Here is a 19,485-nt window from a genome sequence, read left to right as displayed (position 1 = left end):
GTGTTATAACTTGTCTCACTTTATTCTTTTGTTTTGCTTTTATTTTTATAGGACACATACCCCGCATAGTATATAGATGAGGTTCATCTGTTTGGGAACAATAGTTAAGGTAAGTCCTTGGCCTTAATTGTTTTGATCACGGAAAAAACCTGAGAACTATTGTGTGAATACCATAAGGATAATATGTTTCCCAAAATAGTTTTGGTCAACTATCTGCCTTTAAGACGAGCCGGGCAGAGGCAATGTCAGCCAGCCTTTCATCTCTGGCTGTGAACGCAGGATGACTATTCGTGTCCTTTGTTCAGCAGACAGTGGCGGCCCCTGTTATACAAATACAACAAAGTAAGAAAAACAATCTTGAAGGACGTGGTTATTTATAAAAAGAAGTGGGCAAGGAGGAACAGGACTGTATTTCATGACCTTGTCAGCCCATTGGTTTGGTGGGTAATCCATCACCATAACGAGAAAGCCTGGATTTACAGTGTGATCATAGAATGCAATATATACCTTCTTAACACTTCATCTGCTTGTCTGCGCGCCCACAGTTGTCTCATCCTCGTGCCAGAGCAGTCCTCTTCTTCTGTGAGGTAAGCAGCATTTGTGTGTACACTGTCTTGAGCGCTTTATTCTTCTCTCTTATTTCCAAAGGCAGACTTAAAGGATGTTGGCAATTGACGGAAAAGTCCAATTGTTCTTTCATTGTATCATTACCACAGCATTTTACGAGATTTATATTGGAAGAAAGACTGAGAAGCGACAGGCTACACATCTCACTTAAAGGTTACTCAGTTCACATGGGTCTGCTTTCGTTTTCTTGAATGGTTAATGTAGTGTACATCTTTGACAATACTGGATTATGTTGTCATTTCGGTATTGTACTGTAAAGTTAATGCTGTTGTATTGTAATTGTTATTGCTGTCAGATCATGCCAACAGTAGCCTAGTTTTAATAATGCATCCATCTCATCAAAAGACTCAGACTCTCTCTCCCTGACCATGATGGCTTATTGCAGCATCATCTTGTGAGGGACCTTCAACCTGTTAGACAGCACATTATCCTGAAAAGCCAGTGGATGGTGTAGATTTATGTTAGTGGACTGTGACCTCTTGCAACGGAGGCGAGAGAGAGTGATATATGGTCTGATGGTGCGACAAGCTGAAAGGAAACACCACGACTAGTAGTGCGTCTGAAACGGATCCTCAAATGTTTGCCTTCCTGTCAGCGCTGTGCTTTTGGGCCAGAACTTGGAGTCCAGTTTGCGACAGGTTGATACTTTTTAACGAGATTTTGATGGAAACTGCTGCTGTGTGTCTTGGGAATGCTAGCGTGTTGTGCGTTGATTGACATGAGTAAATCACTGTGGGCCTGGAAGGATTAGGCAGCTCTGCTGGGACCCTAATCTGAGCAGCTGGCACTGTGGGGCATACACAACACCATCCAAATATACCAGCTCCTTCATCCCTCTTCCTTAGCACAATAGAGTTAGCAGTATGGCTATGTCTTGTGGAACAATCTTGAACATTCTGTGCGCCTTTTTTCTCCACATCTACTTTGGAACCCCTGAGGTGGTTTTATCTGATGTGCTGCCTGGTACTATACACTTGTGTTGGTACACCGGTACACTTGTCCTTTTCAAAGGAGACATGTTTGGATTTGTCGAGGCTTTCGGGAATGCCAGGAAGACCATGCTCTTGTCATCAAGGAAGAAATGCAAAACAGAATCACTCATATGCCAGCTATAAAAAGATGACCAGTGGTGAGGCTATGCCGCTAGGGGTACGGACAGGACATGGGGATCGGCAGGTTATTTCCGTGGTGCTTGTCCTATGTCTTGATCATCTGAGTGATTTTCAAGAAGGCTGCGTTAGTCCAGCCTTGATCCCATCAGGGGTGTTGGGTTGCAGTGACCCCACTGAGACCAGCCTGCCTTAAGAGTGTCACTCAAAATGGGCTGGAGCCTTTCTCCATCTCGCCCCCTCTCCCTCCTGAACACACACACACATGCACACGCTCACAAACCCACATATATAACACATGTACTCATTCTCTGTGTGCCTCTCTCTCTGTCTCTATCTCTCTCTCACTCTCTCACACACACACACGGACACACACAGTTTAGAGTTTCAAGGCCAAATGTTTGCTCAATGCATTTGCTTGCCACTCAACAAATCCCAAATACACTCAGAAAGCCCCCTGAATTAGAAACAGTAAATAAGTGTGGGGTGTGCCTAAGTGTGCCTTAAATTCATGTTGGGAATCAAAATGAAATAATCACACAAACAACAAATGAAATTGCCAGCAGGCATGGTTCCATATGTTATTGACAAGTACAGATTTGCAGATTGATTGATATTTATGCCTTCAGCACCATGGCTTGGTGCCTGTAGAGTAAAGACGTGCAAAATATCTGAGTTCTGTGACTTCTATCCTATCTGTAAAACACCATATTTTACACCACCCAATTATTAAAATAACCAGTGCTATTTTCTTTATTGCAGGTGGTCAAGGATCAAATCAGACAAAATGACTGAGTAAGTAGACTGTTCCAATTTGATTATGTAGCTTCAATAGGCCAACTAATATCCAATGTTACAGCATGTCCTTGACGACACCATTTTAACGTTGAAATAAACCATCTTCCAGTCACTTCCTTGAAATGCTACGTCTAACATTACTAAACCTAAAGTTTAGCCTAAAAGTCTTCATCAGTTGATTTCATTTGAATGTCAGTATAGCATGCCAGATACTAAAACACAGATATTAGCATTACTACATATTAGCCTTAGCTTGCTTGCTATCACTATCTCTACACCTAAATACTGTAATTGGCGTACTTCTTTCTTACTTCTTCTCAGGAAAAGGATGTCTTCGAGTCGGAAACATAACCTTAAGGTAAAATGGGTCTTTCGGCACGAATCCTGGCTTGTATGAAAAATAATCGAGCCATTGAGATGCAAAAAATCTGTCTGCAACTTTTTATCCTCCAGAGCATGATGCTCCAGGTTGCAAAAGATCTCCTGGAGGCTGAAGAGATTTCGAAAGTGCAGGAAAGAGAAAAGTACATGGAGGATAGCTGCCCAGCGCTATCACTTCCGAGCAGCAAGGAGGAACTGCAGGTATTAACTACTGACCACGACATTAAATCACTCATGTAGGCTATGGTACATTTTTTGCTGAATGAGCACTGAAAGCTCTAAAATGAGTGGAGAATTCCTCAAATACCTATATTACACAGTGCATGACAATGACTTATGCTAAATTATAATGAAAAGTGTTTTTTTTAATTGACAATTTAACTGACATTCTACCAAAGGGGCAACACAAGCAGTTCCACTATCTATGAATCAATAGCCTGTATATACTCTGCTTATCTTCTCAGAAATTGTGCCAAGAACTTCATGCCAAAATAGAAGTGATCGATGAGGAGCGATACATATTAGAACACACAGCAGACAGAGTTTGCAATGAGGTGAGTAAATCCCCACCCCCATATGTTTCAGTGTCAGTACAGCTATGTACATTGTACATTTAGTCTAATTTTTCGATCTGTTATCCTTGTGGCTTAATCTTAGGTGAAGGACTTGAACATCAAAATTGTGGATCTGAAAGGAAAGTTTAAGAAGCCACCTTTGAAAAAGGTGCGCATGTCAGCCGATGCTATGCTTCAGGCTCTTTTGGGCTCCAAACACAAGGTGAACTTGGATCTCAGAGCTAATCTGAAACAAGTCAAGAAGGAGGTCAAAGATGAGGTGAGTAAGCAGTGTAAAATAGGATGAAAAATGTCTAGAACTTATGGCAGTACAAGATAAACATTGTTTTTTTTGTCATCTTCTCAGCCTGAAAAAGCTGGTGACTGGCGTAAGAACATTGAGGACAAGGCTGGCATGGGAGGCAGGAAGAAGATGTTTGAATCTGAAGCTTAATATGGCCACCAGTCTGTGCTGGCACGCACGCCAGAGCTCAACTTGCTAATATCACATACTGCTACATACACTGACTGTGGTCTGTAAATCCTTGCTTTGCCTTTGATACTAACTTTAAAGCTCGAGTAAATGATGCTAGAGGAGCATTGGTGATATTTGAACTCAACAGCCGAAAAATACCCACACCCCTCCCTGCTGTTATTTGCATGAGCACGAAACCCCTGTCCCTGAGTAGCCTGGTGATCTGTGTGTGCCGGAATGCACACTGCGTTTCCAGTCGATAAAGACAAACTTGAAACTAGCTTGAAGACTGTGAGGATATAGTCTTCAAATATGGCACAATGTGTATAGGATTAGCATTGATTGTTCTGCTGTCACATCTGATGGACTCTCATCCCAACATTTGTATGAAAATAAAGTGTAGCGCACAATGTAAATTAAGAGATGAGCTTTCATGTGTTCTTTACGCTCTATCAATCCCAATGTCTTTTCTTCACCAGTTCCTCGGTAAGTCTTCACTCCCTTCTGAACATTTCAAGTCTATGGTACATACAGTGGACATACAGTATAATGGACATAAATGGCTCTAAGCACATTGTTTTCTTTAACAGGCTATGGTTTTAAAATCAACCTAGCTGGTCCTATGGGAGGAGCTATACACCACTGCAACCACTTCAACAGGTAGGCTAATAGCCTTTCTGTACTAATTACACACACTCTGTGTGATTTAACATCTGTACAATCTGAACTATGAAACACAAGTTGCCACATAAGCCACCCACAAACATTGGGTACACACAGCTAAAAATCTAAGGGAAACAGGTTTTTTTGGTGACTACAACTGTCTGTTGAGTGTGTTGATAATTTTTAACTAGGCTTGTGAAGTTCACACTCAGCTACATCCATATATGTAATAAATCAAAACTTTTAGATAAATACACAATAAAATAAGACTAACAATCTTAAAGGGTAGTTTATTTATAAGGCGGTACAGGGAGGGCTATCTGGGTCAAGTTTCAGGTAGCCGTTGATCCATTGGCCTGAGCGTGAGGCCTATTCCATAAAGAGAAATGGGGAGTTTTGCTGAGCCATCATGCCATCATGTCATTAAAACCCAAGCAGCATCCTAGACCTCTGTGGCAGTCTTAACTGTGTGCAAGGGCTTGACAGCTCCTTGCTTTAGGGGAGAGCAGTTTATAAAAGCAGATTTTCTCAACACAACTCCACTGGAATTACTCGTATTAGGACTTAATGGGATTTTAAAATTCTATTCCTTTTACACTCCTCGCTTTGGTGGAATCTTTTTTGTTGTTATTGTTGTTCACCCTCTTGTGGAAATTATTCTTGGATGTCAATCAGGACATGTGGATAAGCACCTAATGTCTTGAACTGTCAGAATCCTAATATGGAAAACCTAAACATTAGCTTTTGAGGATCAAGTTTGATCATGCTGACAGGTAGAAAACTGGTCTACATCACATCCATCCATTCTGTGTTCGGCAGTGGAACCCTGGTATGTGAACAAGTGTCAGATGGCTTTGGCTGGCTTGATGCCACAGCTGGAAACCTTCTCTAACCTTCAGAACTGGAAGCTCTTCTCTATGAAGGATGAAACACTCAAGTATGTATAAGTAATAGAGGGCAAACATTATTATTGTAATATCTGTATTGTGGTCTGCACAATTTATATTTGGCAGGGTTAAGACTAAACGACAACAAGAATGAAAAAGGTCCGTTTAACCATTGTTTCAACCCTTGTAGTTGTTCGGGTCTTTTGACCCGGTTTTTGACTTGACAAATACCATATAGTATGAATGATTATTTTTTTCACATTAAGATTCTCTGGCCTTGGATCATTTTCTGTGACGAACATGAATGTGGAAAATGACAAGAATGAAGATAACATGAGGGTTAATATGAGCTATTTTTTCTTTTCTTTTTATGACTTTTTATAGGCCTGGGTCCAATGGACATAACCACCTTCTATTTAACAAATATAGAAACATAATCGATGTGTAAATTCTCCTAAATAGTTTATTAGGCACTCTTAGTAGATTTATGTAGGCTGAAACTTAAATCGAGTGTTATGGCAATCATCCGCAGTTGCCGTGAGGATTGCTTTAGGCTGAGGTCCAAAGCTTACAGGGGGGCCTTGATGGTCTCTTGATATACGACTCAGTGATTTGTCTCTAGGAAACTTAAGCTGTCACCACACATTTCATTTGGAAAAGAGACCCATCCTAATTTGACAGTGTCAATCGAAGTGACATGTGTTGACGGCAGTGAACATAAAAAATGAACTCTTGATATCTGGCATGAGTTCCCTACAATGAAAACCAATAGGTAATGTGAACATTACCAAAGATACTCTGTGAGTCTAGCGTGGATGTAGTATCTGTGAGTCTCTTCGAGACTTTGGTCTCTCAAACCAAGCTATGTAAACAAAAAAGAATACAAGCCAATGAAAATCTAGCACTTCAAATGTCTCAATAGAGATGTCCCGAAGGCAATGACACATCAGTTCAGTTGCAAAATGAGGGAATTGATTAGCTTCAACCAGTAGCATACGGGTTGACAATGCTAAGTCAAAGAAATGGGTTGACAATGCAAATTTTCCAGAACAAAGTCCTGACAAAACTTCGTGACAGCCAGGCTTCCTCGAGTCTACTTGATTCTTATCGGTACCATCATACAAATTAAACATTGTAAAGTTTTATTTGTAACATGCTTCATTTTAAAAGCCTCTCTGCTATGCCTCAGATAGGCAGTTGCATACTGAGTTGTAAAGTTATAAATGACCTCTTGAAGACCAGGGGCAACCTTGTAGAGCAGTTGCTTAGTGGGTGTATTTAGAGGTGCTTTCACTGTTGAGCACAGGAAGTGTATTTGGACAGCTGTCTGACCTGGAATACTGTCCTTGTTCAATGCATTTTCTTTCCACATATTACATAATATTAGTTAGGTATACTGCATAACTGCAGTGCAAATAAAGTGGAGAGGGTTGTTTTTTGGTTATGTGATCAGTTAAACTAGTCGTCGTCTCCCCCCCCCCCCCCCCACACCTCAGCTGGCAGGTGTGTTGGACGTGACCCATAGGTCCCTGATATCGCCTCAACTCACAAGTTAGACGTAGATTGAAATGTGAATAAAGCTGAAGTAAAATGGTCAGTGTGTAGGTGTTTTATAGTATTTGAGATCATCCATTTAAATGGGATAATCAATTCAAACATTAACTGAAACATGGAATTATGCTATATAATTGTCTTTGCTTGGCTTTAGTGTTCATGACCCAATGGCTTTCAACAAGACAGCTCTGAACACTTGGCCAGACATTTATACTATACCGGAGCTATTTTTAAAATGGTAAGATGGCTACACATACCATACCTAAGTCTCCAGCAGTAGCACTGTTAGAGACGATACATATGGACTACACATGGAGTTTCCAAAAATGTTTCTTTGTCGTCTTTGATTTGCATTGATCTAACCAAATAGTAGCTTAATAAACTAGATGAACCTGTCTGGCAGAAAATATTGTTGACTGGCCAAATATTGTTGTCTGACTAAGCTCCCTCCACATACACTTGCATTTATACAGACACAATCACACCTAATCCTCTCGAGTCATACACCCCCTCTGCTTTACAGCACAAACACACTTCCCCCCCAATACCCGGTACATAATCATACAGGTACGTACACAGCCCACACCCCACTTATAGCCCCCTTCTCCCAACACACGGACTACAGGTTCTCCGCCACATACAGCCCATGGCGCAATTTGCCCTTCTGCACTTTACGCCTCACACCCCCCACGCGCCTGCTTCGCCCCATGCGGAGTGCGGCGGTCAACTCAAATTTCAATGCATGTTTTACATTAAGTAATTATATTCATGCGTGTGACAAGTAAAACTCAGTGTATCCGTGTATCTTGTACCTTGTAAAATCGCTGGTAGTAATTCACTTTCAATGGAGATGAGCGACTTAGAAAAAAGCGCCCAGTGACTAAACTTGGATAACACGAGCTACAGTTGCAATACATTTAAATTCATTGGGGGTGCCGTGGCACAGCGCGGTAAACCCCCCACATTTGGGCTTACATTGCCCACTGGGACCCCGGTTCGAGTCCGGCCGGGGTCATTTCCCGCCCCGGCCCCATCTCTCTCTCCCAATTATTTCCTGTCTACTCTCACACAGTCGTATAATAATAAAGGCCAAAAAGCACCCCCCAGTCCCGTCTGGTCTGAAAGCAAAAATAATATAACATATTGTTCAACAATAAACAACACATTGGGATATGTACTGTATATATCCCCGGTTCTCTGAAGGAAATGAATGAGGCATCTCTGTGGGAATGGTCCCCTTGGGTGACATTTACCAAAGTCAATTTCTAATCCGCCGTGAGGCCAGCAGCTGGGGCAACCTGGGGGTATAAAAGCAGGGTCACGCATTCTTAGCCATCTGAACACAACCAATCCTTTGCGCCCGTGGCAGAGTAGGGCAGAGCAGAGAGATGTCTCCTTCAGAGAACCGGGGATTTCTACATATCCTAATGGTCTCTTCCAGTCAACTCATTTTGACATCTCGGTGGGAATATCAAATCACTTCCGAGCGCAATGCCGGAGACACCCGGAGGGTACCCCGCCGCGCCTGCTAGTGTAGTGAAGAAACCTGAGAGAGGAGGGTTGAATCAGAGGCTGAGCAACAGCTAACTGACCATAGCGGCTCAACGGGCGTTAGGGTGATAGGTCTCGCGTTCAGGTGCCGCGTCGAAAAGGTTGAAACAAAAGGACGCAGAGGAAAACGTGCCAGATCAAGGGAACCTCAGTCTGCGCCAATGGGCCCGCTGGCCCCATGTGAGTGGGGAGAAGAAGACTCTACATCCTCATCGTGAGGCCCTTAAGGCTGTACTTACCATGCGGACACTCAGCGGGCATTGAACGCGTGGAAAGATGCGGAAGTAATTGACTTTGTATGGGAGAGCTGGCGGCGAACGAGGCAAACGCATCGGAGGCGTTTCTAGATCAATCATCAGAAGCGTCAAAAGCCGAGAGCGGCAGAAGTTGAACTTCATCAATCATCAAAAGCGTCAAAAGCCGAGAGCGGCAGAAGTTGAACTTCATCTTAAAATATGTAATGAGCTCGGCGGTAGCAGGCGGCAGCCAATGGAATGTTCGCATTTTTCTAAACACCGGTTGGTCGGTTGGTCGAGATTCCTGGCTGAACGCTTCAGGTTGAATCGTTCGCCGCGTTCAACGCCCCTGACCAGTGCTTTCCAGGGTTACGTGGCGGTGTTCTGACATGTCGCTATTCCGACGTTAATGTCTATTGTCAGAATACCGACACGTTTTCCACCGTCCGCCGCTATTCCTACATGCCGTTATTCCGACATCCCTAACCTTAACCCTAACCCTAACCCTAACCCTTACCCCTAAAAAGTGTCGGAATAGCGGCATGTCGGAATAGTGCTATGTCGGAATAGCGATTGCCCCCCCTTCCCAGGCAGGAGTCAGCAGCGTTTTAGCTCTTTTAACGCCGGCGGGGTGATTGCGGCATTAGCCTTGTAAGGGCCATAACGCCTAGCCTGATTGTCATCAACTTTCAAATCTCTTCGAGACTTGGTCTGAACAAGAGCATAACAATTAATATTTCCCAAACAGCATGGTTGACCTGCCTTCCTTGGTTTGCTAATGGCTGTTTGCTTCTCGACAAAGTGGGAGGAGTTCCCGATTTTTCGGGAGCTAAGAAAGAACTTGCATTGCTCTTGACCTGACTAGTAGCAACAGGTGTTGCGTCACTAGGAGGGCACGGCCTGGCTTCATAACGCCCACAGCCCCGGGTGTGGGGGGAACAGCTCACCACGAGCCAGGGAGAACAGCTCACCACGAGCCCTTCAAGGGGTATCTCCCAGGGCTCCTCTGCGAGCAGATCATAGATCTCTGCTAGCCATGGACAGCCGATACAATGAGGGGCCACTAGGAGCAAAGACAGATGTTCGGTACCACAGACCTGTATTAACCTAGACTGGCAATGCCCCTCGAAATTTTCGGATTTCTCAGAGCCTCAGAATCGTAGTCCGCCATCTTGGTGGAGACTCCCGTAATTACGTAATGACGTCATGCACCGATGGGTTTTTTTTTTTTAAATATTTTTTTTGCAACACTGGTTCACTAGTAAAGTTGGACCAGGCCATGTGTAACGTCTTTAGAACAATAGCTGTAGTATAAATTAATGTTCTAGAAAAGTCTCGCTCTCAAGTGGCTCGTCATTTTCACAGCTGCAATGTGTTTGGTAATGAACAGTGCCGTGTTGTTGCTAGGTTATCTTCAGCGTCCTTATGGGGTGGGGGGTTATTAATAATAGCACAGTTAGCTTTACTGATAAGTTAAATGTTCGGCTTATTTAAGAAATATACATACCTATTAGTTGTCATTACATCTGAGTAAAGTACATAAACTAAGCTTTATACACGTAAGCATGGCCGATTCAGTGTCACAAATATCCACAAACCTGCATAAGCGGCAACGGAAACAGTCGGCTTCAGGGTTGCCAGATGATACTGATTATTTTTACCCACAGACCGCCTTCCTCAATGGCCCGATTGGGCGGGAAACCGCCCGATCTGGCAAGACCGCTCAGCTTCTGGCTCTCTAATAAAACGTTTGGTGGTAGTGAGGGTAATTTCATTAGTGGAGTGAGAATTTAGACGTTACGACTTGTCAAAATCTTACAAAAAATGATTGAAACCCACTTTGATAACGTTGTAATCACCGTTGGCTCCGTATGGCTCACAGCTGCGATAGTCTCCACTAGGCGGAGCTACGTCTGTGGGAGGAGCCCACAGGGCGCGAAAAAAGCAAAGATGTCTGCGCCCAGTCAATCCGAAAAGCTGCCACTGGCTAGAACCGCCCATTGCCAGTCTAGGTTAATACAGGTCTGTGTTCGGTACAAACTCTGTGCAGAGCAGACATCAGGGGGGCCACAGGAGGGAAGTCGCAAAGCGTCCAATGATGCCAGGGGTGTGCCAAAGCGTCCACGCCCAGTGTATTCTCGCAGCGTCCCCGATACGAGAGAAAAACAGCTGGCAGTGGGTATTTTCCGGAAAATCGAAAAGGTCCACGTCGGCCGTGCTGAAATGTGCCCATATCAAGCCCACCACTGAGTGGTTGAGTCTCCACTCAGCTGAATTGGGGCCGCTCCTTGAGAGCAAGTCAGTGCCCACGTTCAGAACCCCCGGCACATGCGTTGCTCTCACTAAGAGAAAACGCCGGTCAGACCAGAGCAGTAACTTCCTCGCAAGGGAGTGTAGCTGCCAGCATGCCCCCCTTGTCTGATGATATAGGACACCACTGCTGTGTTGTCAGTGAAAACCAGGACATGTTGGCCTTGTAAGAGAGGCAAAAAATGGTTCAGTGCAAGGAACACCGTCAGTCCGATGTTTATAGACCTCAAGGGTCTTCAAAGTAAGAAAAACGTTAGAATCATTGTATTTGGCATTTTTGTCTTGGTTGCCTGAACTAGCAGACTGGATTTCCTGTAGTAGTAGCAACGAGCATCTTTGGTAGCAGAGAACATTGAAAATAGGTGTGGTTTGTGGGTGTGGTAATAAGTTGCATAACAACATTTCAAATGCAGTACAAAGCCCAGACCACATTGCGCATACAGTAGTAGACTGGCTGTTCTGCACTGGGAAAACATTGTTACACACAGATGTCTAGTGGTGAGATCTGCATTTAGCCTACCTATAGCCTGCCTAATGCACAACAATTCAACGAAGTGGTCACAAACACTCCCTCTTTTAAAGGTTAGCCTGGCCTAACCTCTGGGGTGTGTTTCTCAACATCATTGTTGTTAACTAAGCTAGCAGTTGACTTGATGTAATTCCATGTGTCCATGTACGAGCCACCATGTGCGAGCCACCATTGTTGTCTTAAAGGGACACTGTGTGAGATTTTTAGTTGTTTATTTCCAGAATTCATGCTGCCCATTCACTAATGTTACCTTTTTCATGAATACTTATCACCACCATCAAATTCTAAGTACCTGTATTCATTATGACTGGAAAAATTGCACTTTTCATACATGAAAAGGGGGATCTTCTCCATGGTCCGCCATTTTGAATTTCCAAAAATAGCCATTTTTAGCTGCAAAATGACTGTAATTGGACCATATTAGACAATATTTGTTTATTACTTAGTAATAAACTTTCATGCAAAGATCAAATTTGGTAATAGGCAGCCCCGTTTCAATGAGCAGCATAGTTGTAGTACCTTTTTTGACCATTTCCTGCACAGTGTACCTTTAAGAAACCTTCTCTTATCACTTTTATTTCCCTTCTTCACTATGTGTAAACTTCGACTTTGTTACATCTCTGAAAATCCTTCAATCCTAATTGGTCATTTGGAAGCGGGGCGAATATGAAAATCCACCCAGATCCACGAGTAGCTTGTGAAACTGAGCAGAATTGTGCAGATCTGGCGAGAGCCAGGATAGAGTAATCCATTTTAGAAGAATTGGAAGTGTAGGCATGCTAATACCCATGGTTGAATTGAAAAAACTTCAGCACGCTAATGCTGTTGGTATCAGGATTTTAGCTTTTTGCTCTCATAGGAAACTTATACAGTCGTGAAGGCCTAATAAGTCATTTTAAATTAGAGGTGCTTAACTCGAATCTTTGAGGCGTCCGGATTGATTGGATCATTCCAAGGAGGGTATCCGGATTAGACGGATCAATCGGATCACACGGATCACTTATTTAAAATAAATAAAAATAAATAAAAATAATGTATTTTTTAAAACGTTTCTGCCGTTAAGTAGCTATGCGCCTCGCCTTTGTTGTTCCATTTATCAATTCACGTTGATAAATCAAAGAGTAAGACAGTTTGATCAACAAAACTCACTTTATGAATGTAACAGTTCCTAAACTCATGCTGCGATCCGACCCACCTGGGTCTCCTCACTAAACATGCAACCACAACTCGAACAGCCTTTGGCAGCAGTGAAACGGCATGTTCCTGATTTTGCAATAAATAGGCTAATGTGTGTGTTTGTATTTAAGACTAAAAGTCAAACATTTGGGAGCAGAAGTCTAGTTGAGCAGGGACAGTCAGGAGGCGAGCAGCAGATGACCACTCGCTTCCGCTGCCGAGTTGCCTTGCGACTCACACACTCCTGGCAAAAACGAAACTTAAGCGATTGATCCGATCCGTAGGGGATTCGCTGCTACCAACAACTCAGTCAGGATTCGTCTCACCGAGTCGCCGAGGGCGCCGCTGCTGAGTGACTCGGACGAGGGGAGTGACGGCAGCAGTGGCTTTAAAGACTGTAGCCTACGCTGTAACGCAGTGAGTGATCGAGTCACGTCTGTAGACTATAATTTCCCTAAGAGTAGCCTACAGACTGAGATGTTAAAGCGTTGGCAGAGCACTATTAACATTAAAATGTAGACCTCAACAGAGTCAGAAGCACACGCATAGGGAGCGGGGACCCGCGACTCAAACACTCAACATAGGCTGGACGGATCAAACAGGCTCGATGAATGACGAGGCGGGAGTTGGTTCAGTTTTACTCAGTGAGTGTTCGTGACTGAACAGCATACAAGAGAGATTAGAGAATGACTGTTGTAGTCAACTAAAGAGGATATATTCCGGTTTCAAAATTTCTCGCGCTGTAACTGCCATTTTGTTGACATATTAATGAAATGCCGTCTGACCCGCCTTTGGCGGATCAATGCACGACAGCCATCCGGTCTGTTCGGATGAGGTCTTTACCCGGCTCTCCAACCGGATCCTCCGGGTTTTTTATCATCTCTATGCGTTTAAAATGGTGAACCTCTCAGAGCCGACAGTGATACATAAATCTTAACGAATTGTAGTTTCTTTTTTTCTGTAATAATAATACGTAACTATGGAGGTGCTGATATTACAACTGAAACTTGCAGAATGATCAGAAAATGAACAATGACCTTCAACTGATGATCACTCGATTAAATTTTGCCTGACAAAAATGATGACGTAATTTCTGCTCATCTCTATTGTGTTGACCCATCAATAATAGGACAATTTCTGAGGCCAAATTCAGAGGGCGAAGCACGAACCAAGGCTACATTTCGGGCTACAGGCCAAGCTTCCATTCCAGAATTTTATGAGAATACAATCAAGTACTGTACTGTATTATTGATAGCATCAAGGTTTCACTATATGTTTAGCAAAATGCACTCATTTATTTCGACTAGTGGTCAGAAATCCGATAATGCCATTTGAACTACAGTGAACCATCAAATAGGCTACCTCCTAGATGTAAGGGATTGTAAAACAAATGCAACCAGAGCAGGACTAAATTATAAAAAGTACAAAGAGAAAAAATCTGGTGCCACGTGGATGTCTATTTTTTGTTATTTATTTTTTCAATCTGGCACCAGATTCTTTTCCTTTGTAGATGTAAGGGATATTTTTGGCTATTAAGCGGTTCAGAGAAAAGCGAAGTCCCCCCAAACTTTTTGGCATGTCAGACACAATTAATCGAAGCCTCATTTTTCCAACCACTCAATAATCCGATAATTTCGCATTGAAAAATTGTTGTTACTTTAGACCAAGTTCTGAGGCTGACGCAGAACCTTAAGACGGGCTTACACTGTGCGACTTTTGCCTGGATTTTGCCACGATATGGCACTCGCACGACTTTTTGGGAGTCGGGCCGATTTCTTGCTCAATCGCAGGTCAATCGTGAGTCTCGCCTCGTGTAGTGTACATGTTGGCAAACACAGACATGTTACAGTGTTGGCAAAAGAAAATCAGCCAAAGTCGCTATGGGCTCGCTGAAAAGTCACTAGAAGTCACTAGATCAGTGTTTCTCAACTGGTGGGTCGCCACCCAAAAGTGGGTCGCGGAGGGGTCATGGGTGGATCGCGGAACCTTGGTGTAAAAAAAACGTAATTCAAAAAAAAAAAAATGCAGTTTTTCCTGCAACAATTTACAACTTTTATTTTGATAGGCTAGTGAACTCTGTGTCATCTGTCGTCATAGATACAATCTGAATGTTTATGCGAGATAGATAGCGCGCAACCAGTCATTCGAGTCTTGGTTACATTTTGAGAATTGCATTGAATTGACTTGAACGCTAAAAAAATTGGGTCGCGACCGAATGAGAGTGGAAAATGGTGGGTCCCAAGACTGTTCCAGTTGAGAAACACTGCACTAGATGACGTTATGACGTTATGTATGACGTCACAGAATCATGCACTGCCCGCTGATCTACAGAAAATGTGCCCACATGCCTTCGACCACAGTAGAAATGGGCGGTGCTAACTGCCTTTGGAGATCAGAGCTAATCTGCATCCCTGCTTAACCGTGGGAAACGCTTCTGACGGCGGCGCAGAGTCACAATTATGTGGAAAAACAATACATTTGTCGCTGAAGATGCGCGTTTTAAAAAGTCGGCAGATGCACCAAAAAGTCGCTAAAGGCGCTAGATGAGTTTTTTTGGTGCCAGGGCCAGTTACATACCGCCATTCCGACATACCGCCATTCCGACATTGACTTTTTATTTCAAGAACCATTTTTCCAGCTTGCAGGAACTGTTTTCAGACCCTACCTGTAAGGGAATTTGGACCCTGACAAAATTAGACCCTAAATTAGAGTCACCCTCTCCACTTCCGCTCGTGTAGCAACATTGTTGCAAATGTCAATTGAGTTGGAACGTAAGTCACGTGCCTCTAAGTACTTGCAATGTTAAATTGGCTCGGAATGACAATCAAATACTGTCGGAATGGCGGTATGTCGGAATGGTTGCCCCCCCCTCCAGGGCCGTCCAAAAGTCGCTAATTTGGCGACACTGCATGGGGTAACGACAAGCGATTTCACCTCACTATCGTGCAATCGAAGGGTCACAAAAAAATCAAAACTGTTTGAAATCCTGGTCGTGCCTCATGAGCAAATCGCACAGTTAAAGCAGTGCTACGACCCGATTTAACATTTCACATGCACAAATTACTAGGGCCGTGCAATTTGCTCTTAAGCGTGTCCTCATCTCCACCTCAGGTGCACATGTTCCCTCCTCTGCAGACCCCCCGTTGTGGCGCACAGTGGGAGCATTCCACAGCATCACGCACGACATGCTGATCTCTAGAAACGTGCCCACATGCCTACGTTCTTAAAGGGGTATGCCACTATTTTGGGGCTTAATACAGTTAAAATCGTTGGCCAGGGTTTATAAAGGTGGTAAAGTGTCTTATTTTTCATGTTAAGCGTTGTCTTGCTTTAAGACAAGTTAAAAGAGGAAATATGTCGCTAAGCTAGTGAAAGTCAATGGATCCGTGTACACACAATAGTGGCATACCCCTTTAATACAAACGAGTTGTGATAGCTACTTTTTGGAGATCAGCGCTAATCTGCAGCCCTGCTTAAAGGGACACTCTGTGAGATTTTTTGTTGTTTATTTCCAGAATTCATGCTGCCCATTCACTAATGTTACCTTTTTCATGAATACTTACCACCAGCATCAAATTCTAAGTATTCATTATGACTGGAAAAATTGAATTTTTCATACATGAAAAGGGGGATCTTCTCCATGGTCCGCCATTTTGAATTTCCAAAAATAGCCATTTTTAGCTGCAAAAATGACTACTTGGACCATACTAGAAAACATTTGTTTATTACTCAGTAAACTTTCATGTAAAGATCAAATTTGGCAATAGGCAGCCCAGTTTCAATGAGCAGCATAGTTGCAGTACCTTTTTTGACAATTTCTTACAGTGTCCCTTTAACCGTGGGAAATGCTTCTGACGGCGGCACAGTTACAGTACAATTATGTTGAAAAACAATGATTTTGTCACTGAAAAGGCAGGTTTTTAAAAGTCGCCAGATTTACCAAAAAGTCGCTTAAGTCGCTAGAATAGGGCTATTCAATTGGAGGCCCCTTACATGGCAAGGTTCTGGCCTGCCTCACGAGGTCTGAACAAAATTAAGACATACACGCTATCTATAGATAATATGACGTTCGGCCCTTTTACTGTGAGGAATTTGATAAACTGGCCCTCAGTGACTTTTAATTGAATATCCCTGCGCTAGATGAAGTTTTTAGTCGCCAGGGACGGAAAAAAGTCGCTAAATCTAGCGACAACGTTGCTAATCTGGCAACACTGATCTCAGCTAATGCTTGTCATGTGAATAATTAAGTTTCTTCGTTGACTTTGAGCAGCAGGTGGAAAACACAACAATGGCCTGTCAGGCAGTTACATTTATTGGTGAGTCATGAAATAGTCTGCCTCCCAAGAAATGTACTGAACAAAAATTGGGTCAACTGTTTTGGAATTGGCGGAAGCCCATAGGAACGCCAGCCCTTAAGTATGACGTAGTATGGGTCTGGATATTATTGCAATTCGGTCTGGATACAACATCTAAGTAGGCTCAGCCAAATTAATTGGTTTTCGCCTCTTGTTAACACATAAGCACAATTTTAGAATGTGCATTTAAAAACTCTTTAAATATTCCATTTAGGGGGCTAAAACACACCTGTCAACAATTTTATTTCTGTAAATATGTTATGTTAACGTGCAGTACACATATACAATTTATCTGCATTTAAAAATATCTACAAACATGTAACCAGTGAAAATATTTAATCGAATATCGGTGACTTCGCTCCCTCAGCCTCTCATAGATAGGCATACAGTATCTTCTCCGTGCTTCACTCGGAGCATACTCATGAACGGCGTGACGTTTTCCATGTGCGTTACGCCTATTTGTGGGGGAAAACAACCCATGCAAGTCAATTGGTGATGTTGGGGTTTAATAAACGAAAGATATGAACCTGTAGACTAGCGTTGTTCACGCGCAACATGCCGAAAACGTGTTGTGTTGCCGACTTTCAAATAATAGAGCCAAACAGCCGTGACTGAGGCATGGACTGTGTTCATTTAGACAAGCCGATGTAGCATACAAGTTGACGAGACATTCGGGTTGTTTTCACCCATAAAGGGGCGTGACGCACATTTACGAGCAAAGTACCCGGATGGCCGTTCATGAGTATACAAAGATTTCAGCACCACACACGTGGACAGCTCCAGAAACAACGATGAAAGTGTACGCTCGCGCGTGGACAGCTCCCCATAAGAGTAACTTGGTGTGGGAATGGCGGTGTGGAGGTGTGTTGGGATGGCGGTATGTCGGATTGGCGGTTGCCCCCCGTAACAAGCACCATAGCCTGTGGACCACCTACTCAATTTATCATAGGGGGAAGTGTGGTTTACGATTATCCATGGCCCTGGGGTAACCGGTGCCCCTATTCACTTGCTGAAAATGCTTAAGTACATCATAACAACATTGCTATGACATTACAGAGAGCCATAGTGCTGCGCTAAGGGGTTAATTGGTCATTATGAATGTATCACTTGGTGTATATTCAAGCCAATCATGTCAGTTTCATTCAAACAAACCACGAGCTTCAATTGGTTAAGTAGCACATGTCATCATCTTTCCACCCTTCCCCACTGTTTGATTGGCTTCCTACCTCAGGCTGGTGCTTTGGCACTGCAATCAATGCTGTCTCTTTCTGAATTGAGTGGATTTGTTGTAGGCCCAACTAAATTCAGATGTAAATCAAATAAATCCAGACTCTTGTCTATTTACTGAAAGCCTATACTGCTCTCTTCTTTCGACTGGAGAGCGGTGTGAGCTCAGCTCATTTTCAAACGGGTTGGGTCACATTGATGTTTGCATTCTTACAGTATTTATGACAGCTCTTGATAGCATGTTTGTGCAGATTCAATATTGGTCTGAAAATGTGAAAATACCCTGCTATGTGTAACCGTAGCACATACAAGAGGTTTTAACGGATTAAATTGACCCAGGGTGATGATCAAGGGTATGATCAAGGGTACAATAATCCCTTTAAATGAACATCATTCTCATTTGTAGAGCACCACATCTCAGCTCTTACAACCAAAGCCTCTTCTTATTATTCATGTCTGTGTTATTCTTTATGATGAACTGCTGTATATCCGTAAATAAATTGTACCTAGTAACAAATTTGCATATTATAATGAGTTGATTTTCCTTGGAATTATTTTTTTGTTTACTTTGTTTATTTTATGTCTCTGAAGGACAAGAGGACCAAGTGGACAGAGGACCAAGTGCAACAAAGGTAGTCTTCTGTGGATAAAAGAGAACGTCAAGGTGATGCCTGCCATACATGTAGGTGTCTACAACACCTTCTTTTTGATGCTGGCTTGGACTGTTTGGACTGTGCCACGCTTTGCATACACACATTGCTTTACTGTCTAGTACACTACCAGGGATGCACACAGCTTTGGTTTTTTTTCTCAATAAACACCTCATATGGTAATGCCCTCCCTTTGTCGCAAATCTTTTGTAAGCCTAAAATGTTTCACTTAAAGCTTTTATCTTATATAGTAGACTGATCTAGGTCCTCAAACATTGCTGTTGTGTTTTTAAAAATGCTATAACGTTAAGAGGCTAGTAGGTATTGTATGATACATATTATTGGTGCTATTGATGTCAAAATGCGTCTTTTATTTTATTTTATTTTTTACACATTTCTCCTA

The 19,485-nt window shown here is 42.9% G+C and overlaps 1 protein-coding gene and 1 long non-coding RNA gene across 2 annotated transcripts; both read left to right on the top strand.

Moving 5' to 3' along the window:
• Positions 1-539: 539 nt before the first annotated feature.
• LOC134447724 (uncharacterized) lies at positions 540-2,893 on the top strand. Its single transcript, XR_010034620.1, has 3 exons — positions 540-587; positions 2,499-2,531; positions 2,856-2,893. It is a non-coding gene; the product is annotated as an uncharacterized LOC134447724 (long non-coding RNA).
• A 90-nt stretch (positions 2,894-2,983) lies between these two features.
• Positions 2,984-4,535, top strand: tnni2a.2 (troponin I type 2a (skeletal, fast), tandem duplicate 2). The gene is made up of 4 exons (XM_063197338.1): positions 2,984-3,116; positions 3,380-3,469; positions 3,573-3,749; positions 3,837-4,535. Exons 1-4 carry the CDS (start codon positions 2,991-2,993, stop codon positions 3,921-3,923), a joined length of 480 nt encoding a protein of 159 aa, XP_063053408.1. The 5' UTR covers positions 2,984-2,990; the 3' UTR covers positions 3,924-4,535.
• Positions 4,536-19,485: the final 14,950 nt, after the last annotated feature.

The sequence above is a fragment of the Engraulis encrasicolus genome, chromosome 4, assembly GCF_034702125.1.
Source record: "Engraulis encrasicolus isolate BLACKSEA-1 chromosome 4, IST_EnEncr_1.0, whole genome shotgun sequence".
Classification (NCBI taxonomy): Eukaryota; Metazoa; Chordata; class Actinopteri; order Clupeiformes; family Engraulidae; genus Engraulis; species Engraulis encrasicolus.
This window is presented reverse-complemented; position numbering and strand designations above follow the sequence as displayed.